This window comes from Pholcus phalangioides, unplaced genomic scaffold (genome assembly GCF_987345545.1).
Source record: "Pholcus phalangioides strain wild (caught in Gottingen) unplaced genomic scaffold, Ppha-v1.0 ptg000003l_1, whole genome shotgun sequence".
Lineage (NCBI taxonomy): Eukaryota > Metazoa > Arthropoda > Arachnida > Araneae > Pholcidae > Pholcus > Pholcus phalangioides.
This window is the reverse complement of record NW_028301596.1, coordinates 46,358,854-46,385,933: the sequence shown is the minus strand read 5'-3', so window position 1 is coordinate 46,385,933 and position 27,080 is coordinate 46,358,854. Positions and strand designations below refer to the sequence as shown.

The window sequence follows — 27,080 nt, the reverse complement described above, 5'->3', positions numbered from 1 at the left end:
ATGATCTGCTCTCTATAGAGAAAAAAAATTAACCCCTTTTTGTGAGTTATTTGATGGGATGTCTTTTAATTTTTTACTCTTCATGAAAAAAGACAGTGAATTGGAATTTTTGATGTACGAGGTATTTATTATAAGATGACAACATACATATTAGAAATCCCATAAATTGAAAACCATAGTCACATAATGCCTAAAATTCTACAAAAAAAAGGAAAAAAGTAAATCAATTTCAAAAATTATACGAGATCCAATATGAAAAGAATCTACATTTAACTTTACCTGTTCTTCAGTATCGGTGTCAAACGAGGTAGTAAATCTTTTATTGGTGGAGTCATTTTATGCATGCCGATAACATTAACAATTGCCTTTAGGGCACCGAGTATTGATCCAAGTACTTCAGGATATTCTTCACCTAAATATTCATATAGCACAACACCAAGATGACCCATCAGTTTCTCTTCCTGACAAGTCTTCATGACAACTGCGATTCTGGATATCAAATCAGCAGCTTGCTGTCTGACTTTGGCAGATTTATTGTTCAGTCTCCATAAAATAGTACCACAAATCTGAGGAAGATACGGCTTTACCCGTTTGCCTAATGCATTGACAATAGTCCCAAAGCCATTCAGCATTACCATATCCTATTAAAAAAAACCATAAATATAAATAAAACGTTGAGATATTTAGAATATCAAGTAGCTGAAATTTTAAGCAAGATCATCTGATATTACTGGAGCAACTTCAGGTTAGTCCAGAATATTTTGTTAGAAATTTTACAAAGTTTTAGCATACGTGAATACACTAATAATGGTGCAATTTTGGATATTTTTATACAGTCAACACACTTTACAACACCCACACCTATCGTTCTAAGGAAAACAGACATTACATATAGGGAGGTCTTTATGTCAAAAGTTTGAAGAAAAAAAACCAATCAGCTTTTCAAGAGAATTCCACACTTCGGATGACAAAAAATTATATACTGGACAAAAATTAACATGGGATGAATAGGAAAATATTGATTTATTGCACCAGTCACGATAATGAAACAGTTGCAATAACAAGCATCAACTCTTTCTATACCTTTTTATCTCTTACGTGTGAAACAAATTTGAAATACAGTAGACTCTTGATAATCCAGCTGTGCATTAATCTGGCCCGTCCAGTAATCCTCAGTTTTTCTTTACTAGTTTTGTTCCCTCGACGAACAATTTTTTTTTTTACAAGAAAAACACGTGTATAAATTTACTCAAAGACAAATTAAAAAAAGAAATATAGCATACGCTGTGTGTGCACCCTCAAAAGACTTGACAACCTTTGCTTTGATTTGATTCTCTGAAGGGAACTGTCTCCTTCATTTGTGATAGTGTCTAGTTTGCATCTCTGTTGTGTGTGCAATGTCCTTGCAGTTGAAGCGAAAGCATAAAGCATTAACTCTTGTTCAAAAAAAAGGTGGATCATTGAAATACTTGAAAAAGGTGGGAAGTTTTTAATCTTGCAAAAGGATATGCCTCCCCGTTTATAAAATGACTAACTTAATATCTGTGTGAAAAAATATATATAAGAACAATATATTCATGATCTTTAAGTATTTCATAGTTTACTATAAAAAATCAAAATGAAAGTTCAAAATGGTAATTCAGAGTGGTTTCAATTGATAGAAATCAAGTTCTTATAAAAATCATGAAAACATTACTATTTTGCAGAAATCTGTTATACATGAGACTGATAAATACAGTTGATTCTAGCTAATCCAACACATATCAAACCAAGATGTGCCAGATCAGTGGAAGTTAACAGATAAAGCCCAATTTCAATAATATAAACTTCTGTGCACAGCCACGAAGTGACACGTTTTCTTCTTTAAAAGAAAAACTGGCTAAAAGAAAACTCGCCTAAAAATGATGGATGGGACAGACTACCACACAGCTGGATGAAGAGTATTGTATGTTATTTTAAGACACAGGAATGCACCTGTTTACTTTTATACTTACAATTCTATAAAGGGACACAATAGTCAGCAGATAAATATGAACTCACCTCAGTTGTTTGTTCTTGAAATGCATACAAGATACCATCAATGAGCTGTTCTTCTAAACGAGAGTCTATGTCTGAAGCTCCAAGGTTGGCCATAATTTTTTCAATGGTTTCCATCACCATTTTTCTATACTGTTCATTTTCATCCTTTAAATCGTCAACAATTCTGTGGATGATCTCAGCTGCACCAACCTTATTTGCTATCTCAACAGTTGTATCAACAAGCTAAAGAAAAAAGCAAAGAATGAAACACATACACAAGATTTAAAAAAATTGGCACATAAATTTTTACTTCCTTGATTGTCTTACAATATTGGTATGAAAAAGTTGAAATTCTTTTACAGACCTGACGATAGTTTCTCCGGTCCAGAGCCATACGATGATTCCAGAAATGTTTGAAAAAATGAGGTAAAACCTCCTCTTTGATATACTGTGGCTCCACACCATCTGTTGCGCAACACTGCTTCACTACCTATAAATATAATTATCATAAGAGACAAAAAAATTTAGTTGCTTTCAGGCATTTCACCTACAATTAACAAAAGGTACAAATCATTTCACTAGAATTATCTAGAATTATATGCCGCTGTGGTGGTCGAGTGGTTATAGTGCCGGACTCGTGATGCGAGGATCCGGGTTCGAACCCCACAGTGGTGGTCAGCTGAAGTTGGTTTTCTGTGGTTCCCAACTTCAAGGCGCAAATGCGAGCCGATCTCCCCGTTAAAAAGTCTCGCCACAGAGAGCAACAGTCCTACAACGGTAAATCATTCAACCATAACACTTCACTCATAGTTAGTAACAAAACTCTACGTCAGGTTGCACTACACGTACACGCACATTCCCGCATGTACCGATTCGTTGGGGGGTTCCGCGGGGGGGGGGGGGGGGGTGCATGTGTGGTGTAGCAGTAGTAGGTAGGGGCTCGGGGATCCATGATGTTCTTAAGTCAGCCACCTCGGTGGGCAATTTGCCTGTTGTGGCGTTGTATTTGTATTTGTAATTACTGAGAAAATGTATTACTCTTCTCATTCTCATACATGCAGTCTCATGCGCGTGTCTGAGGGCTGATAAATTTTCTCCCATTTTAATTATTTAAGCTTAATTAAGCCTTAAAGTGCTCCCATTATCTATAGATGAAGAGTGTTGTAGCCTGCTCAATCATCCTGATTTCAATTATTTTTTTCAAAGATGAAATTCTTTAAATTATGTATAGATGGTGCACAGATATATGTTGTATATACAGTCGCCCCCCGTATTCGCGGGTTTTTTTTCCTTCATGGAAATTTTGTTTGCAACACTCAGAAATCATCATTGATGTGTTTTGTTTGCAAAACTTGAGTTGTGCATGTTTAGAATAGCTCGCTAATGGCATTATTGTCATCACTAGAGCCGTGGCAACTCCCAAGAGAGAAACGTTCACCTCGGGTTGGATTAACCCCTTTGGCCACAATGTGCGCTAAAGGACACAACCAATTCTACAGAGACAACTGAAGAGACATTGTCACGTTAGCGAAACAAGTGGGTGGAGAATGGTTCAATGATATAGAAGTTGAAAAGCTAATTAATAGCAGTTTAGAGGTATTGATCGAAGAGCAATTAATGCAGTTGACTGCTCCTGAAACTGAAGCGGTACCAGATGAAGAAGATCAAGTTGAAAAAGTAGAAGACAAGTTCACCATGAGTAACATAGCGGAAGGGCTTCGCACGCTCAAATCAGCAATAGATTGTTTTCATGGCATAGATCCCTCTATGGTACGCTCTTCACATGTAGAAAAATTGGCAGAGAAAGCCTTGTCATCATATCCCAACATACTTGATGATATGAAGAAGAAACGGCCTATAGAAATCACAATGTTCTTTCAGAAAACATCGCCAACAATTTCTGCACCCTCTTTTACATTCCCTTATACCTCTGCCTTACCCTGCTCTTCTCATGCTGTTCAATAAACGAGATATACAAGAAAAAACTATGGTTTCGGTTATTCACGGATTTCCCGTTTTCACTGTCACCCCTGGAACGTAACCCCCGCGAATACGGGGGGGGGGGCGACTGTAGTTTTATTCTTTTTTATTATATTCTGTCAGGTTTGCTTGTACTGTATGAGAAAAGTGCACATGAACTGGTGTAGTGGCAGAATAGTGTGCCGGTGACAATGGGTTCGAACCCAGAGTTTGTTTGCATCACCCTTTTCAACTGTACTGAATTCATAACAAATGAGTTTGATTGCTTTTTTGATTTTATTTTGATGAGTTTGATTGATTTTTTCCAATAGAAAACTGGAGAATTGGTTTTTTTTTTGCTCCTGCAGCAAAAGAAGCATTTCTTGACTATTTACGCAGAAAAAGGATTAAACATTTTTGCATGTTATGTTTATTTGGGAATGCCACATCGGCTCTAAAAAGTTTTAAATGTAAGAATTCCAACCGAATAGGTACTGTACCATGCATCAGTATTTTTCAATGATTAAAAAAATCTGTGTAGATAAAGGTAAATCATTTCAATGGAATTAATAAGAAAATATGTTAATGAAATACTCACTTTCAACACAATTTTTTTCATTTCTTCATCAGGAGACTGAAACTCTCTTATAAGGATCAACATCACTTCTCTAGTATAATAATTTGCATACTCAGCATCCATAAGGGGTATTAAGTAACCAATAGCTTTCAAAAATGCAGCCAAACCCTACCAGATGAAATAAAATCAGTGTCATAAAGGTACTTTGAAATGAGATTGCATCAAAAAACAGTCTTCAATACTATTGCAATGATTAACAAATTATTATACTTTGAATAAATTCATAGATAATTTGACAAATGATCCCGTTGATTCTAAGGTTTTTTAAATTTCATGGCACGATGCCAAGAAATATCAATTGCAAATTTAAATATTTAAGAATGCATTCAAAATATTAAAAAATATATATATTCTAATTACCTTGCCTCTATGAGTACGAATACCTTTCCACAGTGGTTTCAACACACTATCAAATGACTCAATTCCATATGGGGTAGCAGCTTCTGCTAAGGCTGCCAATGCCAAAGCTGTGATAGTACGCACTTTCTGTTGCTCATCTACCAAACCTTTATAAGAAAATTAGAAAGCTGTCATATTTTGTGAATAGTCAAATTCCTTTGAATTATTCATAGTTAACAATATACAAGATGCGCTCAAAAAGTTTGGTGAATGGTCAAATATTTAAAGAACAATGTATGTTAGAAACGTGTGGCAAGCATGCACTTTTAGAGGCCAACTAGCATCGAAAACACTAAGCTGAAACAGTTGCCCAGGGCAAATGACAGAATGCATCGAATGTGAAAGTTGGTGTCACAATACAATGAAACAATGCGTAAAAAAAGTTTTGCTACAAAATGGGGAAAACTACAAAGGAAACCCATAAAATATTAATGAAAGTGTACAGAACAGAAGCAGCGAGCAAAAAATATGTTTACGACCGGTTCAAATACTCCCGCATTGGAAAGGAAGTTGTTTATGATGAGCTGCATTCAGGTTGACCATTAATAAGAATACTACCAGAGATCATCGAAAGAGTGTGACAGATGCTTGCAGATGATCAGTGCCGACTTTAATAATGATAGCGGATGAATTCAGAATTGGCAAGACCCCCCTGCAAACTTACTTCTGTTCCCCCCCCCCTCCACGCTCAAGAAAGTTATGAAAGTCCTACACTTTGTAGACGTAACAGACATCTAAGAAAGAGTGATATCATTGTTTTGGGTGATTCCAAAAAAACCCCTTTTGTTGAAGGTTTTCAGTAGCTTTACAACCATCCTCAAAAGTGCATTGTAGCTAATGGCGATTACTTTGATGGCAAAGGTATTTTATTAGTATCTTTTGTTTCCTTTATTTTCTGAGACCATTCACAGAACGTTTTGAGAGCACCTAGTAGAATTATTTTTCCTCTTCAATTGAAACCCACTATGACACGACCACTTAGAACTTATTAATTGATTTTCTGACAACGATGTCTAATCCCTCTGTATATATGTCATCTTCTCTACAATTATTTAGTTTTTTTTTAGAACATCTTATTAAAATAATATATACAAGTTTGACAAATTATAGGCTACTCACCATGCTCAATGATCTCTACCAAGTTCCTGAGGTGGGGTAAAATGGCACATCCCATGAGAATGGCTATCTGCTGCACAATTTTTATTCCTGTATGTCGTGCTTGCCACGATTTCTTGCTTCTGCACACAGCTTTCAAGAAAGGCAAAAGAGCAGGAATACCTAAAGCTGAGGCCACCACAGCGAAAGCTCTGGCTGTTGTATTTCTCACATATTCATCAATGTTATCTATATCCGGTCTCATAGTAGATATCATAGTTGCTAAGCCAGCTGCTTTTGCCAAATTTGATATTATCTCCCTTCCTTCAACACGAGCATAGTAGTCTTCATCAATCAGCAAGGGCTCAATAACCACAAGAATCTAAAAAATAGAGGATGAAGCTAATCAGTATATTTATACATAATTAATATAAAAAACTATTAATGTCATTGAGGAAAAATTTGACAAAATTTTAAAGCTAGCCTATCATGGCAATATAAATGCACAGAAGTTAATTCATGAACAACAGATAAATATAAGCCCAATAAAAATAACATAGCACATGATTTGCAATACGTATTTAAATGTAGAAAAAGAACATACAAAAGGTAAAACTGGAATACTTGACACAGATGAATGAAAGTAGAACATCTAAAGAATTTTACTGCTATTCATTTATAATGAGGAAAATTATTGTCAATATTGTCAAAAATCATTGATCGCATTTGCTGAAAAACTTATGAAATGTTATGAGTTGATTACATTATAAGACGTGAAGTTTAATCATGCCTTCCAAGGAAGTATGGAAAAAACTACAAATTTTAAGATGAAATGTAGAGTAAAAAAATTATTCTATGCATTTAGGAAGAAAAATAAACATTTATAATGACATCAAGATACTTTTCAGTAGTTTTTATATATTATTATGAATGTTACTCATTCTCATGTATAAAAAATTACATTTATACACCAAAAGTGTTTATCAATCATTTCTTACTTTGTGGACATAAGGTCGAACTAAATCATCCAATTTATAGAGAATACGATCAATGACTTTGACCAGCAAATGACGTTCCTGATCCTCTAATGTGGGTGACATCAGCAGCGGAAGAATCTGGTTAAAAAGAGGTCCTGCTGCAAATTCTCTAGCCTTGTCTGTGATCTGACGTAGTGCAGCTTTTCGCATGGGTGGTGTTCCATTCTTAATCTTCAACAACAACTTCATGATTTTTCTTTCTTTTTGCTCATCCGGGCTCAATGACTCTTCGTCAACATCAGCCTATATATCAAATTATAAAAATATAAACACTTAGAATTTTATATTCACCCTATATATACGTGTGCCTACATCAACTCTTCCTTGAGGGCCACACAAAAAGGCAAAAAGTTTAAAACCTGTACCATATTTTCCTGCGTATAATTATTAATATCATATTTTCTTGTGTATAATCTGCCATTATAAGTGAAAACAATGTTTTGATGCAGATTATATATCACCCCAAATTATCTTTCTGTGCCTTTCTTTTCCCTGAGAAGTTGGAATAAAAATGAACATTTAGAAAGTTAATTTGTCAAAAGTATTTTTTTTAATTTGAAGATGGCAATACAAATGTGAGAAGAAAAATATTTTCTGCAAAATTGTTTGGCCAACACCTTTTTATTCCTTATGTGACTTCATTATTAATAAATGAAATTTACACATGTAGATAAGCAACAGAGGACTATACGATGATATGAGAGGATCAACGGCTACCACATGAATCATAGAAAGATGCACAACTTTTCAGGCCTAATTTTTTTTTTAAAGAAATGTTTTTTTTTGAGACAATTCAGATATTTTGAACTCATCATGCAACAATGATTATGTGAAATAAGCGGTTCCATTTTTTCAGCACATGAAATAAATCTTCACTAGGACATGAACATATTAGGATAAATTTAACCAAAACTAATAAAATAAAATAAAAAAATTTTTCTTTATTCAAGAAATTAAACAATTGTGGATAGAGGAAAGTGAAATAGATCAATTTTCATCAAATAATGGCAAACACAAGCCTAGTAATTATAAAATATATTTTAAAATTAGGTTTTATAATCCAAATCTTTTAATTTCCGACAAAGATGCTTTTAAGGAACAATTTCAGACAAATATTTTTGTTTGCTGTCATAATTAAATAACACATTTCTTTTGAAATGTGTTTTCCAATTAAAAGATTAAAATTTTTAGAGGAAAAAATGATATATATATTTACCAGAAGCTTATCAAAATACTGAAGATCCTCAGGTTTCAAAGGCGGCAGATTTCCTTTAGGTTGTGTTTCCATCACTTTCACTGGATCATCTTTTTGAAAGAAGAAACCAGAAGTTCCTCCAAGAGGTGTAGGAGTTGATGTCAGTTTACGAGCTGGTGTTCGAATAGGTATGTATCCCGCTGGTGGTTGCAAAATCTTGTAACCAGGAGGAAACATAGATTCAAGTTCATCATCTGTGAGGGGACGATTTCTTTCGTCAATTTCACGTTCCCAACGATAAGCCTGCAGTTGTTCTGGGGTCATAGCCATAATATGCCCTGGAACATAAAAGTGAATGGATATTAAAAATAAGTTACTATGCCTCCCGACTGATTCATCCTGTGATTTACAAATGTAAGCAATGTTTATTTCATGTAAAGGGAAAAAGAATTACAATTATTCTTCACTTAACATAATTTCCCTTTTAAAAATCTTACCAAAACCATCAAGACTGAACGATTTTAATTGTTCAGTCAATTAATAATAATTAATAATTATTAATGCAATGGTTTGATAAGTACCTGGTGTTGGCGTGGCCATTCCCATGGCTTTGGTTCCTGTAGGTGTCACTCCACTGGGTGTAATTGGCGTCATGGGAGTCATAGGTGTCATTGGAGTCATCATAGATGGTGTTTGAGGAGTCTGATTTCCTAATTGGGATGAAGGTGTTTCATCCCAGCGAGAACGCCTCTTGCTAGCACTTGGAGTAGGCGTCTCCTGAATCAAGTCAGTCCCTGTTCGATCTGTTCTTGGTGTTTCTGCCCATCCACTCCCATGTGCAGGAGTTTCTATAAACACACAAAGGAAAAAAAATTATAACAGGTGTTGTAGTTCGAAATACAGAAAGAGAAATGCAAGCAGAACTACTCAAAAATTATAACATATGGTGAAATGGAAAATCAAACCTCTATCAGTTTTTGGTGTTTCATCCCATCTATTTCTCCTAGCACTAGGAGTAGTTCTATGACCAGGAGTTTCATGACCAGGTGTTGTTGCTCCAGGAGTTGCATGTGCTGGTGTGGCATCCCACATTCTAGTGCTTTGCCCTGGTGTTGCGCCTGGAGTTTCTGATCCTTTTGGAACACGACCAGGCGTTTCATCCCATCGACTTCCCGAAGGTGTATGTGCCTGGAATGTGAAAAAAAACTTGAGTCACAAAATTTAAAACCACACAGAATCAAAATACATACTTGAAGGGGGAGGTAATATATTTAAAATGGATATTCGTTATAACATAACAGTGCGACAGTAAACCTACCTCTGCAGCATCCCAACTTGATTTCTTCTTTGATGGTGTTGCTGGTGTTTCATCTCCAGCAGCTTGATCCCATCTTCTTCTTTTAGCTAAAATATTATAAGTTCACAGTTACACACAAAACCAAAGACACAGCCTTCTATCAAATGCATCATAGATGCATAAATGATGCAAAAAGGTTAATAAATTTATGTTTTGTATAGAAATAATAATCAGCAATATAAACAGTACAAATTTGTTTTCACTTCAACTTCCATAATAGGAAGTCAAAAGCTTCTTCGAAGATTGATATAATCCTTGAGCTCATCAGTCTTTAAAACAATAACTTATGAGTTTCAATTAAAAATTATGAGCTCAGAAACATAACATTAATCAACAGGTACACAACTAACATTGATTTGTTTGACAGCACCAGTTACATAGAAAGCTGTCAAAAAAAAAAAAATCTCAATATGCTCCATAAACAACTTTGCCACCAGGGTGCCCCAATGTTCTAATAAAATTGTATGAAAAGGTCTTTAAAATTTTTTATTCTCACCAGGTTTAGGAGGTGCTTCCCCATTTTCGGCTGTTTTTCCATCTGCCTTCTTTTCCTGGATTTTTTTTCTCAATTCCACCTATGATTACAAAAATAGCATTAGTAAAATTATAAAGTGTACAGTATATTCATTCAGCATTGATTCAATACAGATAAAATTAATTTCAAACAAAGAAAATATAAAATAATGTATTCCACATGCCAACATATGGATGAAGTATCTCAGTAGTAATGCATGACCATAACTGGGGTGGGGACAAATGCAAGACATACTTCTTTCGAATAAAACAAACAATAGAGAACCCTGTTCATATAATTTTTGCACTGAAATAATGCTCAGGTTTGCCTCTATCTTGATTAACCTCTACACATTTTAATGTTAAAATATTTCATTTGTAATTTGTGAAACTTCAATTAATTTTAACAACATTTTTCATTTCCTCTCTATAAAAGTTCAGAAGATAAAAAGTGGAAGTGGCTCAGGAGAAATGTAGATCGTGAGATTAGGGCAGCGACATTCGATGATGAATTGGAATTCTAAGAGAGTTCCGTGTAAAGTTTGAACTGGAATGGACATAATGATGACTTGTCTTTATGAATGAATAAAGTGACGTGTTCTTAGGAGTCATGCACTGAGTGATAAGACTAAAGGTCCGTTTACACGAGGCAAGTGCTTTAGTTGGTAACTTAATTTTTAGTTGCCAAGTACGATACAATGTATGCAGACGATAAGGGCCGTTTACACGGCTTTAGTTGGCAAGTGCGCAAGTGATTTAGTTGGCAAGTGAATACGAACGGTTCTATTTTTTCCGGTTAAGTAGACCTATGTGCATGCGCCAGTGGGCGTGATCTACCGTGCTGGAGGGGTTTATTTTGATCTCAAGCATGAACCTGTTCATACTCCGTCGTCTCCTGGAGTTTCGCTAGAATTCCGCGGAAATATTGGATGGTGAGGTGGCCAGAGGACACAAGCTTCAAGTTTGTTGAAAAATATCTTCGCCATAAATGTTTGTTGAACTATTGAAATGAAAATTACCTTAACAAACAAGCTAAAAATTATTCTATGTTGGAAAAAGCTATGGAATATTCTGTCGACGTGATGTCAGGAGTTGAAAAAAAATTGAAGATTCAAAAATATATATCAGGTGGGGAGGATTAATATGTTAAAAACTGGAGAGAGGGGGGTTTCGAATATTTCTCTCGTCCAGAACGAATTTGCTGCCATCTGTTGTAAAAATACATGATCAAATATTTAACATAAAGATATCATCTCTATAGATTAAATTAAAAAATAATAATGATTTAGAAAATTTGGAAATGATTTTTGTTTAATGAATTTTTATTATTTAATTTTCAACCCTTAGAATTTCCTCCAAGTATTTATACTTACTATTACCTGTTTTGTTCTAGATTCAATGGCTTGGTTCATCAGATATAAGGGCTGCCAAGACCCCCTAGCCTCAATATAAGGGAGACAGACAAAAACTCCAGTGCTGGGGATTGCGATGTTATTTGTTATCACACAAAAAAATTTACTACAACAAAAAACAGTACTGACAAAATATGATTTTCCTTTGATACTAATATGAGAAAGAAACCACAAACATATTGAACAATTGTGTAATTCTAAAATCAGTCAGACAATCTGATACTATCTGGAAACGTGATTTTGTTTTGTCGTAGGTGGCTTTTTTTTAAAGCCTTTTTTGTCTGGTTAGTGGTTTGCCCCAAAGCAGCACATTTTGTATGCAGCTGACTGAAAATGCTTTGTGGTAAAAATTCTATTGTTTCCCATGCAAAATAGGCAATAATTTTAATGATGATTATGCAAAAATAATCAGCTTTAAATGCTGCTGTGTTATCTGAGCATGTGCATCAATGTTAGCTAAAATGTTTATTAGCCAAATCTCTATTTATAAATCAAGGTAGGAATATTGCAAAAAAAAAAAAAATTTAGTAAGCCAAGTCATCACTGGAGTGATTTTTTAAGAACATTTTGGCATGGCTTCTTGAATATCGCATAAACAGGGTTTCACTGTACTGCAAGAGATTATATTTCCATTGATAAAATTTCTTAGATATATCCCTAAAATGTAGCATTATCATACTATATAATGCAAATTCTACCAGCATGTAACTCTTCAATTTTCTAGCAATATGTAATTTTTTATGTTCCTTGAAAATCTATAATGAAGATATTTCCCTTTTTTATACACATCATTGTTACAAATTTAAAAAAAATTTAGCAACCCCCCCCCCCCAGAAAACTTTCTTAGGAGACAAGTATGACTTTTTCTCAGGAAAAATAGTCCTAAATTATGTTTTCTTGACTTTCCAGAACTTAATACCCCCCCCCCCCCCATGTTAACTCCCAAAAACAGTCATAAAATCAGAAAATTTCATGTCACCCTTAGACCAGAGCTGGACAAATCAGAAAAAATCTAGGTGCCGGAACAACTTTTTAGGTGCCAAAAACATTTTATCTGAAGGAAAAGGTCCAAGAGTAATGCTCTTTTTGTTTTTCATGGGGTATAGTGACCCTCTTTCATGTTGGCAGATATACTGCTATAAATTCCAAACATTTTGTGCTGTACTCAGTCTGCAATTTAGTAACTACACAAAGAAAATTTTAGGTGCCAATACCAATTTTTCAGTCGACATTGCAATCGGGTGTCTGGGATTTGTCCAGCCCTGCCTTTAACTCTAATTTAGCAATGACATATAGAAAATGTTTGACACTAATACAGATTTTATAGTCGTTATGACAACTTGGGATTTGTCAAGCCCTGGTGTCATAGAATTGGAAATTAATACAATGTGCATAAATACCTGATCTTTGCTGAGAGCCTGCTCTCTCATAATAACCTGGTACGTCCGAGACTGGGCATCTGGAGTCTTCCCACCTGTCAAAACACACAGGAAAAAAACCAAACATTAATAGCCTATCAAAAATATTTGGTGATATGCAAATCCACATAGCCTGTTCTCGATGCCTTTCTAGACAAGAGCACCACCAGTCAAATGCACTTTTACCATCACTCTTGTGAGGGGAAAAAATGTCCCTAATCTACATAACTACTATGTGGATTTGCTGCAGCATTTGTTTTTTAGCTGGCTGAGAACACATTCAGCAATCAAAATAGGGAGCAAAAATATACAGCTTTAAACATACTAATCTAATAGCCGAATGAAAGTTAGACTAGGTATACTAAATATATATTTTAATGTATCTTCTGCCAATATGAAAGGTTTAAAAATACCGTCACATCAACATTCAGTTTTATTTTCCTTTGAAAAGTCCTATTTCCCTTTTTAAACACACATGCACGATAGATTTTACCACAACCAGATATTTAGATATATTTTTGAAAAAAAGTTTAGCAGTACAACTTGTACAGCAAACGCACAAGATGAACAAATAAATCTCCCTCCTCTTTACATGAAATCAGAGATCACGGCTCACTTCCAGAAATATGCTTTGTTTTCTATATAAAGCTATGAATATTTGTTTCAGTTACCATGTATTTTTTTGATTAAGCCAAGCTCAAAAGAATGTTCATCGTAGGAAAAATTATCAATATTGATTATTAATGTTGTTCTGAACAATTTGTCATTCAAAACCTTTAAAATCAGCAGAAAAACCTTTCACTCAACTAAAAAAATTATATTTTACTTAGAAAAAAAATGGTATGTGTTCTCAAACCAGCATTCCTTAATATCTAGGTACGTACGTGCCATACTTCTTTGTGAGACCAATCACCCTCAGGAACATGGAGTTGTGTTGAAGAGGCCTAAAAATATTCTGTGATTAATAGTATTTTCTGTATAGTATCATGAGACACATGCACACACCAGGCACTCAGTTATCAATTAACTAATAATCAGAAACTATTCAGTCTGATCGGCTTGAGCAGTTACTGCAGACTTTGAACAAATTAACACCAGCTCACAAGTCCATTTCATATGGATGATTCTGCCCTGTACAAAAATTTCCATCTATTTAACATTTCTTTAAACTTAGTTGCTGAAAAAATATGCAGTGATACCACGGCTAATGAGCAGGCTTACAAATTTTTCCGGCTAATGAAGACTTATTACATAATTTATCTGTCGACTGACATGGATTTGGCCAATGGAAGTTTTAGTTGATATGGATGCACACACTAAACCATAGTTTCTCAAACTTTTTGCTTCATCTTCAAATTTTTTGTTCTCGTCTCCCAACTCAAGCCTATGCTAAACCCATAGCTTTTACCGCCCCCATTAGACCATTCCACCTCCCCAGGGGGAGGTACTAACACAGCCATGTTATGAGCTGAATTTTTGCAATCATCAGAATTACCATCACTTGCACCGATTACCACCTCAAAATCTTTTTCCAGGTGTACCTTCATTTTTCTTTTTAAAAGTTTTTCAACTATTTCATGCAAAACAAAAGATTCAGCTAATAAAAAATGCATTAAAAAAGGAGCCTATGTTTTCAGAGCATGTGTTTTTTTAGTGCAAGACTCTTTGCATCAAACTGAACAGTCTGGGCATTCTAGGAGCTCATCTTTTTCATCTACAAGTATCAGACACAGAAATGAACTGATCAAATCACAAATAGGTGGGATACAACTATGAAATTGACTGGGTTGTGTCAGCACAAGCTTTAACGTTTTTTGTTGGTTGTGTGCAAAATTTAAAATAAAAAAATCTTCAGTATCTCTTCTTCCTTTTAATTCTCAATTAGCTAATTTTGAAGCTGCTTATTTTAGCCATTGCATGTATATAGCACTCCTTGGTATTTTAAAAACATATCTTTATTTTATCTTAAAAAGTTTAAAAAAAATTTTTTTTAACTTTTTCTTTGAATTTTGAATAAAAAGGAGAATGTTTTATCAATTAACATTAAAATGTTCAAAGCAAAGCATTCAGGTTTGATGTTGGACTGAAATCAAGAGCAATTTTCTTAATCATGTGCTTTGGGGAGTTTTGTTCTAAGTCTGAGTAACACATTCTGCTCAAAAAAGTTTTCAACTGTTCAGTAGATCATAATACATCAACACAAGAAAACAAAATGAGCGGGAAATTCAATTGTTTTTCTTTTTCTTGAGACAGAATCAGACATGGATACTGAAATATCTCCGGCATTGATGGCACAAAGATTTAGTGAAATGAGGAAATCAAAGAATTTAGCAAGGGAAATATAAATCTTATAAGAGTAGTGAAGAGTTAAATTTTATTATTAATGAAACTATTGATGATAAAACTTCAAAGATCCATAGTGGTTTCTCTCCCCCCCCCCTTTTATTTTGCCTACGAATGACATTTATCTTCATGAACCTATTAACATTATTAACCTATTTAGCAGTATTAACTTATAATCAACATGGAGCAAATTAAACTGAAAAGTCCAACTTATTTTGTTTAAACAGTATATAAATATTAAATGAACTCGTTCAATATTCTAAATATGCTTATAATAACTAATATAGGCATGTTTAAAATACTGAATAGGCTTATAATGACTAATATTTACAATTTATATGAAACTATTCGGAACTACTGATCAAGAATACCAATTAAGTGATGCTATTATCAGCGCCTACACATCAAATTTTAATTTAATGTATTCAAATATGGATGAGCATATTTCTTCAAAGCATTATTTTTTAGTGCTTGACAAAACATTGTCGCCACACACGTGAAGGCTTCTATATAAATCTTTTAAAAAATCAAAATAGGCCCAAATATAACTTTTATGGTGAAAATGCGCTTAAAAAATCAATCAGATGTGTATAATTTTTTATAAGTTAGTTTGTTTTTAAGGAACGAAGTAAAATCATTACAACTTAGATTTTTAACATTCAGGAAAAAATTAACAAAATATTTTCATTTACCCATTGAAAATCCTGCTTAGTCTATTTTTAGTTATATTTGACATCCATATTTTTATGGGCATCTTTTTTCGGCCACCTTGTTGGGCAATTTGCCTGTTCTGATGTTTGTATTTGTTTGTACAAGCTCTGATGAGCAAGAAAAGATGTACAGAATGGGTTCAATAAAAAAATATCCTTCATTTTATTCAGCCTGTACAGTTTAAAAAAAAAACATTTTCGACTTTGTGTGTGTTCTGAGTCAAGTGAAGTATTATACGTTTAATGAACTTGGTGCATTTATGCAGCGTAGAAAATGACAATATACAACAATTCAATTTTGCACACAATGTCTCTTTAAAAGACCTATGACTTAATTCCCAACAAATACTTGTAAATCCAAAAAGGAAATTTATGAGTAAGGTAGCAAAAATAATTTTCTTCAATTAAAAAAAAAAACATTTGAGAGATATTCACATTCGGAAATATATATATTGGTCCATCATCCTGTATATCTTAACCAATCTAGGATTTTTAGATTCTAGTTTCTATATTTTTTATTAGTGTTTTGATCATCCATTCAATCCTAAAGAAGTTCATTTGCTGAATCGCACAATGATGCTAATAAATTTTTCCATGGTTCTGCACATCATACTTTTCTTGAGCAATAACTGAATTCTTGATGAAGCATTAAAACTATAAAATATGGTTTAAATTTTTGAAACATTTGATGCTAAATGTCCTCATAACATTCTTCCAGGTCACAAAACTATCAAAAACTTGACATTTAGTTTTCTTCAAAGCATTTTTTTTCCCATCCGTGTTGTAAATCTTCAAACAGTTGATGTATTAAGAAGTTCTTGCAAAACAAAAGCACATTGAAAAATCTCTTGAACATCTACAGCTATTCACTAATAACTTTCAATTTGGCAATTGACAATCAAACTTTCTCTTTTTTTTCTCCTCTAAATTTTCAAACTGTAGATTATTTTCTATAGATTTTGATAGGAAAAAAATCTTGATTTTTCTGTCAATGATGCGAAGATACTTGAGAGCCCTGTAATAGGTAAAAGGCTAATTTGGTTAGAAAGAGTGCACAACAGAAAAATGAGTAGTAAAATGTCGATATGGTATGAGATATTTTCTAACAAAGCCATTTCTCCCCTCTTCTCAACACACATCAAGCTGCTACTTAACCACCTTCGAGCAAGCAGTAAATAAGTAGGGAAACGTTTGTTACCTGAAAAAACACGGCATTACTAAACTAGATGTCCATATTCACACAACACTTTTTGTGTTAATAATTAAAAGAAGAGAAACAAATACAAAATGGTAGAAATACATGAATATTAAATTTAATTCCATTGAAAACTCTGTTTCATAGAAATCTGTTTCCCTCTACCACATTTTAAAATTTTTTTAAGTCATCAAAATGAACAGATTGGTTTTTCTTGAAAATATGCCATCCGAAAGTATTTTTTTTATACATATGATTATCCTCTCTTGAGAACAAGAAACAGTTATCTTATGAAGCAAAGTTTTCATCACACAAATTGTGATTCCAAAAAAATAAAATGAACATACGTGTAATTATTATATAAAAAATAAATAAAATTTTATTTTATTTCATTCATACACCTTTCACACGAAACTCATTCATCCATATGACAATCCATTGATAACTGATTCATTGAAAATAAGTTCAGATTGCGTTCTCTCTCGCCCATACTATTTTCAAATAAATTTATTTAACTTAAATGATAGGATTTCTATTCACCTATTTAATACACAAACTTTAAAAATGAATCAAAAATAGAGTTACACGAAGACTTATTCAAGACAGAAAACACAGATTGAATTTTTCATCAATACAGTTATAGAACTGTGCGTTTGAAAAAACACTGTCCTTGTAACAAATGAACAAATGTCTTGAATTAGAATAAATAAAAAGCCTCCCATATAGAACCAATAAAAATTAATTTCTCAAACAAAATATTTGAAGACACATGCAGGCCGAGAGGTTGTTTGTTTGGTCAAAGAAATAATTTGCATGCTAATTTTGTCAAGATTTATTTAACCACTTCACGATCAAGAGTGCAATATTGCATCCAAATGCCGCGGAATATATTCAAACAAATCTGTTTTTTTCCTCTCTCCTCAGCACTACAAAACTTTATTGCAACCATATGAAAAAAAATTTTCTTCAACTATATGAAAAAAAAAATTTCTTCTCATCCCCGTGATGAGGTAAAACGCTTCTATTCTAAGGTTAAATAGATTCTACTACATACATGTACATAAGAGGAGAACAGGTAGGTGAGGGTGAAAAAAGAAATGTACTTCATACCTATCTCTTATCTGTAAGTAATCTGCAATACTAAAGATAAGAAAGAGTAATATACTGGTTTTTTTTCTTTTCTACTTCCCCCTTTTTCTAACATGCCATTACGATAGAACAAGGTTATCAAAACTTGCGTCGTATTTATCGCCGATTCATCAAACAGAGATCATACAAATTTCTTCCGAGCAAAACGGTTAAAACCATGTAAATAAAACAAGCAAATTCTTACAATGTTAAATGATCCATTAGCTTGAAAACTCCTTATCTGAACGCTCAACAAATATATCAGAAATTGGTTAGATAAGGGAGGTTCTACAATATTGGAACTTCATTATAAATTTTAAACTGCACCTTCCATTAAATTATACTTTTCTCATCTATTTTATAACACCTTTAACTTCCAATCAATTTCATAGAAAAATTTTAAAATTGCTTTATACCTTTCAGGGTTCCCAGTAAAATCTGCTTGATCATTTTTCCCTGACGAAAGCTCAAAAATTTCTCTGACAGACACTTCAGAAGTAATACAATTCAAAATCCTAACCCGTGCCAAATTTTGAATTTGGTTTTTTTTTTAGTTTGCCAACCCCCCCCCCCCCCCCCCACAGAACTTTTCCCTGATTTTTATATCATATATTTTACATTTTCTCTCATTGTTTTTCATTTCCCTAATTTTCTGATTTTCGATACTGGGAACCCTGTTTTTATAAAACTGTTAGGTAATTACAGCTTTAAATTATTACTAAATTACTTTCTTCCTTTTAAAAATTTGTAGGAAAGAAGACAATTTCAACTGATTGAAGATGATTGATCAAGATGATTCCACACTATACACTTCTTTTATTCCATAAATTCCTTAATGCAATGGATTGCCATCAAGAATGAACTTGAGAAAACTTATGAAATTTCAAAATACGAGATTAAAACAAGAACATATAATAAATACTGATTGAACAAAAAAAAAACTAGTACTGATATCTTACCATCAGCAAATGGATCAGATCTCTCAGGAGAAATCATGAATTTTCTTCTTTGCGCCCTGTATTCATCTTCTCTGTCTGCTATCCTTGGAACTCTTCGTTCAGCAAAAGGATCATACTCCTTCAATTAAAAAAAAACCAAGGGTCAGGAAATATACTTTTTCACGATAACTAATACAGGGCTTGATAAATTTAAAAAAATAAATAAATTAGGTGCCAGTAGAGATGAAGGTGAGAATATTTTCCTGGATGTAAAAGTTGAAAATAATCAAGAATATTCATTGGTTCTTTTAAATAATGAAAAAAAATTACTAATTTTATTTATATTATGGAATATAATTCAGTTTTCATTGCCTGAAACATTTAAAGCCAAACAATTTTTGGAATAGTCACCTAACAATGACAACTTTTAGTTCAAGAATATACTCACCATATTCTCTCTTGGTCATGATGAGAAATTTTAAAAGTTTAGTTATGAAGTTTTTAGAGACCTTAAGATTAAAACCTTAAAATATTTTAAAATTGGATAAATTTAGAGAAATAAGTTCAAAGCAAATAATGAAAACCAAAGTTGATTGATAAAGGATGTTATTCTTATAATTACCTTAATTCTAAGATGATACAGAACTGTTATTTTCTTCAAATGTACATAACTTAAATTTTGTATCACTCATATTTCTTTGCAAGTTGTGTAATTCAGCCAGTGGTTTAATTTTCTTGCTTTTAAAGTTTAATATTGTGGGCTACAAACTTCAACATTCCCTGTCTTCTTGATGGGGAGGGACAAGGGAACAGAATATTTATGAGAATATTCTCTGGAAGGACTACTAATATAAATTACTGGAAAATATCAAAAATTATAATTATTTCCAAGTTATTTATAATAGTTCTTCCAGAGAATATTCTCTAATATTCTCCAAGATGAGAATATTCTCAAGTTATTTATAGAGATTACTTATTATAATACATGTTATTACAAATGTTCTTGAGAATATTTTTATCAAGGAGAATATTTGACAATAATATCATCCAGGACAATGTTTTCGAATATTCGCCTTGATGAAAATATTCTTAAGAACATTCTCCTAAAGATTATTCTCAAGAATTTTATATCTTTAGGCACCGGTTTAATTTCTTAACAGTAGTTTTTTTTCTAAAGGGAAAAAGTCCCTTTTCTTCTATTTTTCTGAGGTTATTGACAACTTAATATGCCGACACACGAACATAAAACTCTAATGTTTTTAATCGCAAATAGAAAATCTTCGGCTTTAGTACCAATTTTATAGTCAATCTAGCATCTATTTTTCCTCAACTGGTACAGGTCATTTCCAAGTTTTTGGCCATGATAATTTTCAAACGTCAATGTTATTTTTATCAAGAAATGATTTCTTTCACTGATATCACTGGATCACTCTACCTCTCCTATTATTATTTTTTTTTTTTCAAACCGAAATTCAATCATCAAGTTATTGACTTATCTATTTTATCCAGTGGAATAGAGATTATGTTATGGCAGTCCAGTATAACCCATTTATACAATGTGCCGCATTTAATGAAAAGAGTTCGGATTCAACCAGGAAATTGATATATTCCGTTGCTACGAACCTTGTTAATTGTATTGCAATTTCATTGTATTTAGCTAGAAAGTTCTTTTTTCTCAGTATCTCGAATTTAACAAAGAATCCAAAAAAGTAAAAAACGTAGGGAAAAACACAGGAAATAAAGGTGAAATAAAAACATATGCAAGTAAAACTGTTCTACAACTATCTGAATTTCTTTTGCTAATCTTACAATAATGAGATAACTTGGACAACCCACAATCAGCCGATTGAGACCGAGTAATATCATAGGAATTTTTTACTCTTTGGAAAAATGTGACATCATTTGAACCACTGTCAGACTTAAGATGCAAATGTTCACCAAACAGAAGGTGAAATAATGCCATTACTATGCTCAAATCAAATTAACTAAAATTAAATTGCAACTGGACCTAAACTCAACCAGACTGGTGGCCATTCTAGATACAAGTTATCACGGCGATTCAAATGTCAAGATGCCAAACTGACACTGTTAGGTGAAAAAAAAAAATTAACTATATTATTGCCAGCCAAGTAGTTATCAAATTTATTTATTTCAAAATAAAAATTAAGGCAGCCCAGCCCCTGTATAAGAAGGTGCAAAAACCAAAATTACCAATAGGTAATGTAGCCTGTACTGTTCTCAGTTGGTAGAAGTATAGAGATTTAGAGGAATTTTCTCTTTTCTCTGCCAAAATGACACATTCTCAGTGACTTGAACAATAGCTACAATTTACAACACTTTGAAGTCATTTTTTGAGGGGAAAACATGCCCCCCAGGTAAGTTCTGTAATGATTTATTCCCCCAAAAATATGGATTTTTTATAATCAGTCAAAATTCAGGGCATATATATATATATATATATATATATATATATATATATATATATATATATATATATATTTTTTTTTTTTTTTTTTTTTTTCTTTTTGGTCTCTGAGACTTGACAGCTATGATAGACTTACAATGTTTTTATCATTTTGATTGCATCAAGTTATAGGTAAATGCTCACCTTATCTCCAACTATTTCAGAAAGAAATGCTGTCGGAGCCACAAAACTGGACTTTTTGTTATGCAGCAATGTTGTTGATTCATAATCGTCATCCTAAAAGAAAAACCAAAAATATTTTTCTCAGTTTTTTTTGATTAATCAGTAATTGACATTAGGTGTGATGAATTTTTTTTGGTACTATCATACACATCTCGCAAATTCATAGTTTTCATACTCACATCGGCATCTGCTTCATCATTGGCTGCAATAGATGTGACATATCCTTCAAACTTCCCTTTGCTTCCACCATAAATCTCTTCATCCATATAACCCGTTGCACTGACGAGAGGAACACCTTCCCCATTTTCTTCTGCTTCAGATGCAAGTCCGGCTTTTCGCGCTTGAAGTTCTCTGATTTGAGCCTCAATTTCTGCAAAAAGTTGGAAGAAAAAAGAAATCAGATCCACAAAATTGCATATTGTTAAAATTTTCCAATTCTAAATATTAGGGGGGGGGGAGGGTAGAACTCACCAAAAAATTCCCCCATAATACAGCAAAGTTAATAGACTATAATGTTCAGTCCTTATTTACCTACTGTAGCCTACATAAATGTAATAGACTACTACTACTTAACTGTAACATGCACCTCATGTATATTCCTCAGCGGAATTTCTAAGGAATCAGTACATGCAGGAACGTATTGTGTGTATAAAGTAATGTATGTGTGGCCCTAATGTATTTATGTTTTGAGAGTCACGCTTGTTTAATATTCTTGTTGGTGCTGCCATCTGTATTCCACACTGTGATATGAAGACAGTAAATTAAATGCTTGAGTTTCTATGTCATGTAAATACTCAGGCGGCAGCTTGCAGCAGAAAATTCTGGGAGGGAGCACCAAAACCACTTTGCATTTCATTATGATAAGGACAGGACATGATTTACTCACGGGGAAGTATAACATTTGTCGAAAGCCTCATGACTCTGGGCCAAGTAGTTCAGTAGAAAAATAAATTTTAAGTCGTGAAATGCTTTAAAGTGTATGCAGACGTTAAGGGCCACTTAGCCTGCGCGTCATTTAGTTGTCAAACAGATAAACCAGATTCTATTTCTTTAGTTAAACAGGCCCCATGCCAGGTATTGGCAAATCAAAAAAATATTTGGCGTCAGCCCAATTTCTTAGGAGCCAAGCATAATATTTTGCTCAAGAAAAACGGTCCTAAATAATGTTTCTTTCACTTTTCCCATATTAAGAGATGTAATAAAATAAAATTTTAAAAAATTGTGTCAATCTTAGACTTCAATTTAGCCACCACATTAAAAAAAATTTAGGCACCAATACAGATTTCCTAGTCACCATGGTGGCCTGGAATTTGTCCAGCTCTGCCCTATGCACATGTACAAGTGAGCACAGCTTTGTATTGTCCAATGAGAATTGACTATTTCATAATTTCTGTTGGCACAGTTTTTTTTGCGAGAGTACTTGACTTAAAATGAAGTTAACTACTAAACGACTTGATGTGTTGGCACATGTACAAGTGAGCACAGCTTTGTATTGTCCAATAAGAATTGACTATTTCATCATTTCTGTTGGCACAGTTTTTTTGCGAGAGTACTTGACTTAAAATGAAGTTAACTACTAAACGACTTGATGTGTTGGAACAACTACAATATAATCAAGCGCCAAATTTTGGAGATTTTTTTCTCCGACAATACGTCACCAAAACCGACATAATACTGCAGGGTTGACGATCATTCTTCCAGAATCTTCATTGAGCTTTCTCTTTCCTTCCAAATGACATCCCATAGGTGTCACTAGCTGGGATATGTTTTTATTTTACAGTGCCATTTTTAGAAACATTGAGCTTTTATCTCCTTTTTTTTCTTGGTTTATTAGATTTAGTTCTTTTCTTTTGTGAGTGCATGTTACACGGACCATTTTTCAGATTCCTCAACTCAGGTTATATCATTCTGATTTATTATTTTATTTGTTACCAATTTGGTCAATTCCCAATATACGGTATATCGTTTTGTCACCAAATTTTCATATACACCAAAACAGCAATATATCGCCAACATAATTCTTCCAGGTTCTAAAACATAGATGGTGCTACTATACCCAATTTTCTTTTACAGTTTATTGTTGCCATTTTGTTTTGCTTAGCCGTTTTTTCACACTATTTTCTGGGGGTTTTCTTTTGCATTATGACTGATCACGTAGATTTAATGTATCTGCACCAGCTGCAATTTAAAAAAGGCCAAGGAAGTCTCTATTTTTTTCCACGTTTCTAATCATTTTTGTGTATTTAGGCTTCCGCCTATTTTCCGTAATTTTTAGTAAAATTTTTCTTTTCAGCATCAGAAACTTTTTATTTTATTTCCATGTGTTTTTTATCATTTCTGGGTGTTTGGGCTGATACCCTAATAGCGCATAGCACCTTGCCATAGCGTTTGTGGTGGTCTGAGGTCGATATTTTCAGATCCGGGGGCAGGCCCCCCTATTGGCATGAGGAGCAAAACAACGTCTGAGCCAACACCAGCTAGCAAAGCGGGTGTCGAAGCTGTTTGCATGCCGCAAGCACCCACCGAATATGAAGTGTGGCCTACAGGTGTTAATTGTTATTTAATCAATAAAAATCAATAATCTATATAATTTTTTTTTTAATATTTCCACATGTTTTTGGGTATTCGGACAGTAACCCTAATGCCAAAATGGGTTTGGCAATCAAAATGTCGCCGAATCCCAGTATACCATATGTTGGGAATTTACCGTTACCACTTCTTATTAATTCATAATGCCCTGACTGGTTTATTATTTTAAAGAGTCCAGGTTTTATTTATTATATTTATGCAACAGAAAAGACCCTTCCGACCGTTGTTTACTTTAAAAAGCCAAAGCGGTATTTTTTATTATTATGCTTTTGGTTTCCATTGTTTTCTTTGCTCACAATAATTTTTTTTCGCATTCCGTAGCATCAGTTACAGCTTTGGCAACTTTTCGTTGGGTAGCTGGATGTGTTCGACACCAAAACAATCTGCCAGAATTGGTGGCAGATTATACTATAGCTGTTCCGACGTGTATACAGGCATTTAGGCAGAGTACAGCAATGCAATAACATCATCAATAAAGCATACCATTTACAAGTGTAGCGACAGCGTCCATCACTGGATGGCGTTGTCCACGTAATAGGGAAAAGCGCGATGGTGGAACTTGATTTAGGTTTTGACCGCAAAAACGTGGCAGTCACACTGTCCACTCATTATTGTAGGTTCTGTTTATTTGCGTTTAATTGTTTAATAATACCTTTGAATTGTAGAAGGAAGTGTTTGTCGTCAACCGCCTTATTCCTTCTATAACAAGTGGCCACCCGACACGTGACGTTTGTGCCCACTACTACTCCGATTCAGCATACCCATTCCGGCACAATAGTTCGAGCTCCGGACAGACTAAATTACTCAACGATGTGACTGTCACTTAGGGGAGGGGTACTGTGGACACAGCGTCCACCACTGGATGGCGTTGTCCACATAATAGGGAAAAGAGCACACCTGCACGATGGTGGAACTAGATTTAGGTTTTGACCGCAAAAACGATGCAGTCATGCAGTGCACTCATTCTTGTAGGTTCTGTTCATTTGTGATTAATTGTTTAATAATATCTTTGAATTGTAGAAGGAAGTGTTTGTCGTAAACTCCTTATTCCTTCTACAACACAAGTAGGTGTAATTTTTCAAGAGTTTTCTCAAGAATATCTTCAGCTGTGAGTGGGGCTAAGGCAGATCTAACGCTAATATCTTCAGTCGCAAATGAAGTGCAGGTATCGTCACCTTCAAATGAAGCTGAGGCAGACGTTGGTTAATTTCCTATAAGTGGGGTCACCACCAAGCGCAGCCTTCAATTCAAGATGGCCAACGAAGAACACATACAATTGATTTCATATAATTTAATTTTTTGTGCAATCTAATATGCAGTAATGTGCAATAATCAATCGAAATATGCGGGAAAACTACAAAGAAATATACAAAAAATTTAATCAACAAAATATGCAGTTAATTAATGCGGTTTGATAAAGGGTTGCCAAAACAAGCAATGTATATGCTATCAAGGCTACTGATTTTGGCACGAAAAAGTTGCCATGGCGCTGACCACACTTGAGGGGAAAATTAACCAACATCTTCAGCTGTGGACGAGGGGGGGGGCCAAACAAACTACTGAGGTGCATTGGATCATCCCGTATTTTACGCGGGTTAGAAATTTGCCCCATCCTCTGGATTCGCACTTGCCAAGTCCACCCAAGTACTTCATTTGATTTTTTTTTAACTGAGATTATGGCGTTGGAGGGCTGGAGTCTGGAAGGACAATGATCTTATAAGGGCCATATATCTACAGCACTCAAATTATTCATGGGATTTCAACACAAGCAAATTTTGTATAATGCTTGACGCGAATTACATACATCAAATATCATTAGTCGTAATATTTATGGACAAAAAAATTACAATTTGGATATGCGTGTGTACATAACAAAACGGGACAGACATCAGTTAATTATGATTCTTTTAAAACTCGAACTTTAAACACAGTACATGCACGAATGGCGAACACAATGTATTATGCTTCATCTCAATGTACAGCATCATATTGTATCATAATATAAACACTAATGTAAATTATTGTTAGGCCTAACCTTCGTGAGTCCTGGGGGCGACGGCCGTCATGTTGTCTCAATGAAATGGGACTTCTTTTGTTTCAACTTAATCAAGACCCTAATACTGATTATACAGTCGTCAGGTTGCAATTACATACGAGAGGCGGATTATAACACAATTAAATCTGGTCACTAGTACCGATTAATGGCGGAATACGTATTATTATATCCCTGCCTTGCATATTTTGTAAAGGACAGTTCTGATTTTATGGTTTTTTCGCCGTTGGTCTTGTGCCTCAAGACCAAGACAAGACCTCAAGCAACATGACTATACTTTGTTACCATATTATCCTGTTTTACGGGACTTTTTTATATTGTCGGATACTTTTATAAAAATCTTTCGTTTTTTTTTCCCCAAAGAGAAAGTTTTAATGTCATTTTTTTTTACCGAAATTGGGAATATACTATACTGGGTGCGCAGGTAACAACACGC

The 27,080-nt window shown here is 33.9% G+C and overlaps 1 protein-coding gene across 2 annotated transcripts in view; it reads right to left on the bottom strand.

Moving 5' to 3' along the window:
• Window positions 1-26,849, bottom strand: part of Sf3b1 (splicing factor 3b subunit 1) — a 40,524-nt gene extending 13,675 nt beyond the window's left edge. Inside the window, exons 1-17 of one of the 2 annotated variants that reach the window (XM_089249162.1) lie at window positions 26,627-26,849; window positions 22,182-22,372; window positions 21,964-22,056; window positions 19,377-19,494; window positions 13,024-13,097; window positions 10,195-10,273; window positions 9,660-9,745; window positions 9,307-9,529; window positions 8,923-9,189; window positions 8,363-8,679; window positions 7,108-7,389; window positions 6,134-6,491; window positions 4,976-5,121; window positions 4,577-4,723; window positions 2,384-2,509; window positions 2,041-2,262; window positions 280-641 (exon numbers count right to left, since the gene is read on the bottom strand). In XM_089249162.1, coding sequence (XP_089105288.1) covers window positions 280-641; window positions 2,041-2,262; window positions 2,384-2,509; window positions 4,577-4,723; window positions 4,976-5,121; window positions 6,134-6,491; window positions 7,108-7,389; window positions 8,363-8,679; window positions 8,923-9,189; window positions 9,307-9,529; window positions 9,660-9,745; window positions 10,195-10,273; window positions 13,024-13,097; window positions 19,377-19,494; window positions 21,964-22,056; window positions 22,182-22,372; window positions 26,627-26,657 — 3,122 coding nt within the window. In that variant the 5' untranslated portion in view covers window positions 26,658-26,849. Of the gene's footprint in view, window positions 1-279; window positions 642-2,040; window positions 2,263-2,383; window positions 2,510-4,576; window positions 4,724-4,975; window positions 5,122-6,133; window positions 6,492-7,107; window positions 7,390-8,362; window positions 8,680-8,922; window positions 9,190-9,306; window positions 9,530-9,659; window positions 9,746-10,194; window positions 10,274-13,023; window positions 13,098-13,925; window positions 14,068-19,376; window positions 19,495-21,963; window positions 22,057-22,181; window positions 22,373-26,626 lie in introns of those variants that run through there. The other variant, XM_089249170.1, reaches the window with a different exon arrangement.
• Between the last annotated feature and the right edge of the window lie 231 nt (window positions 26,850-27,080).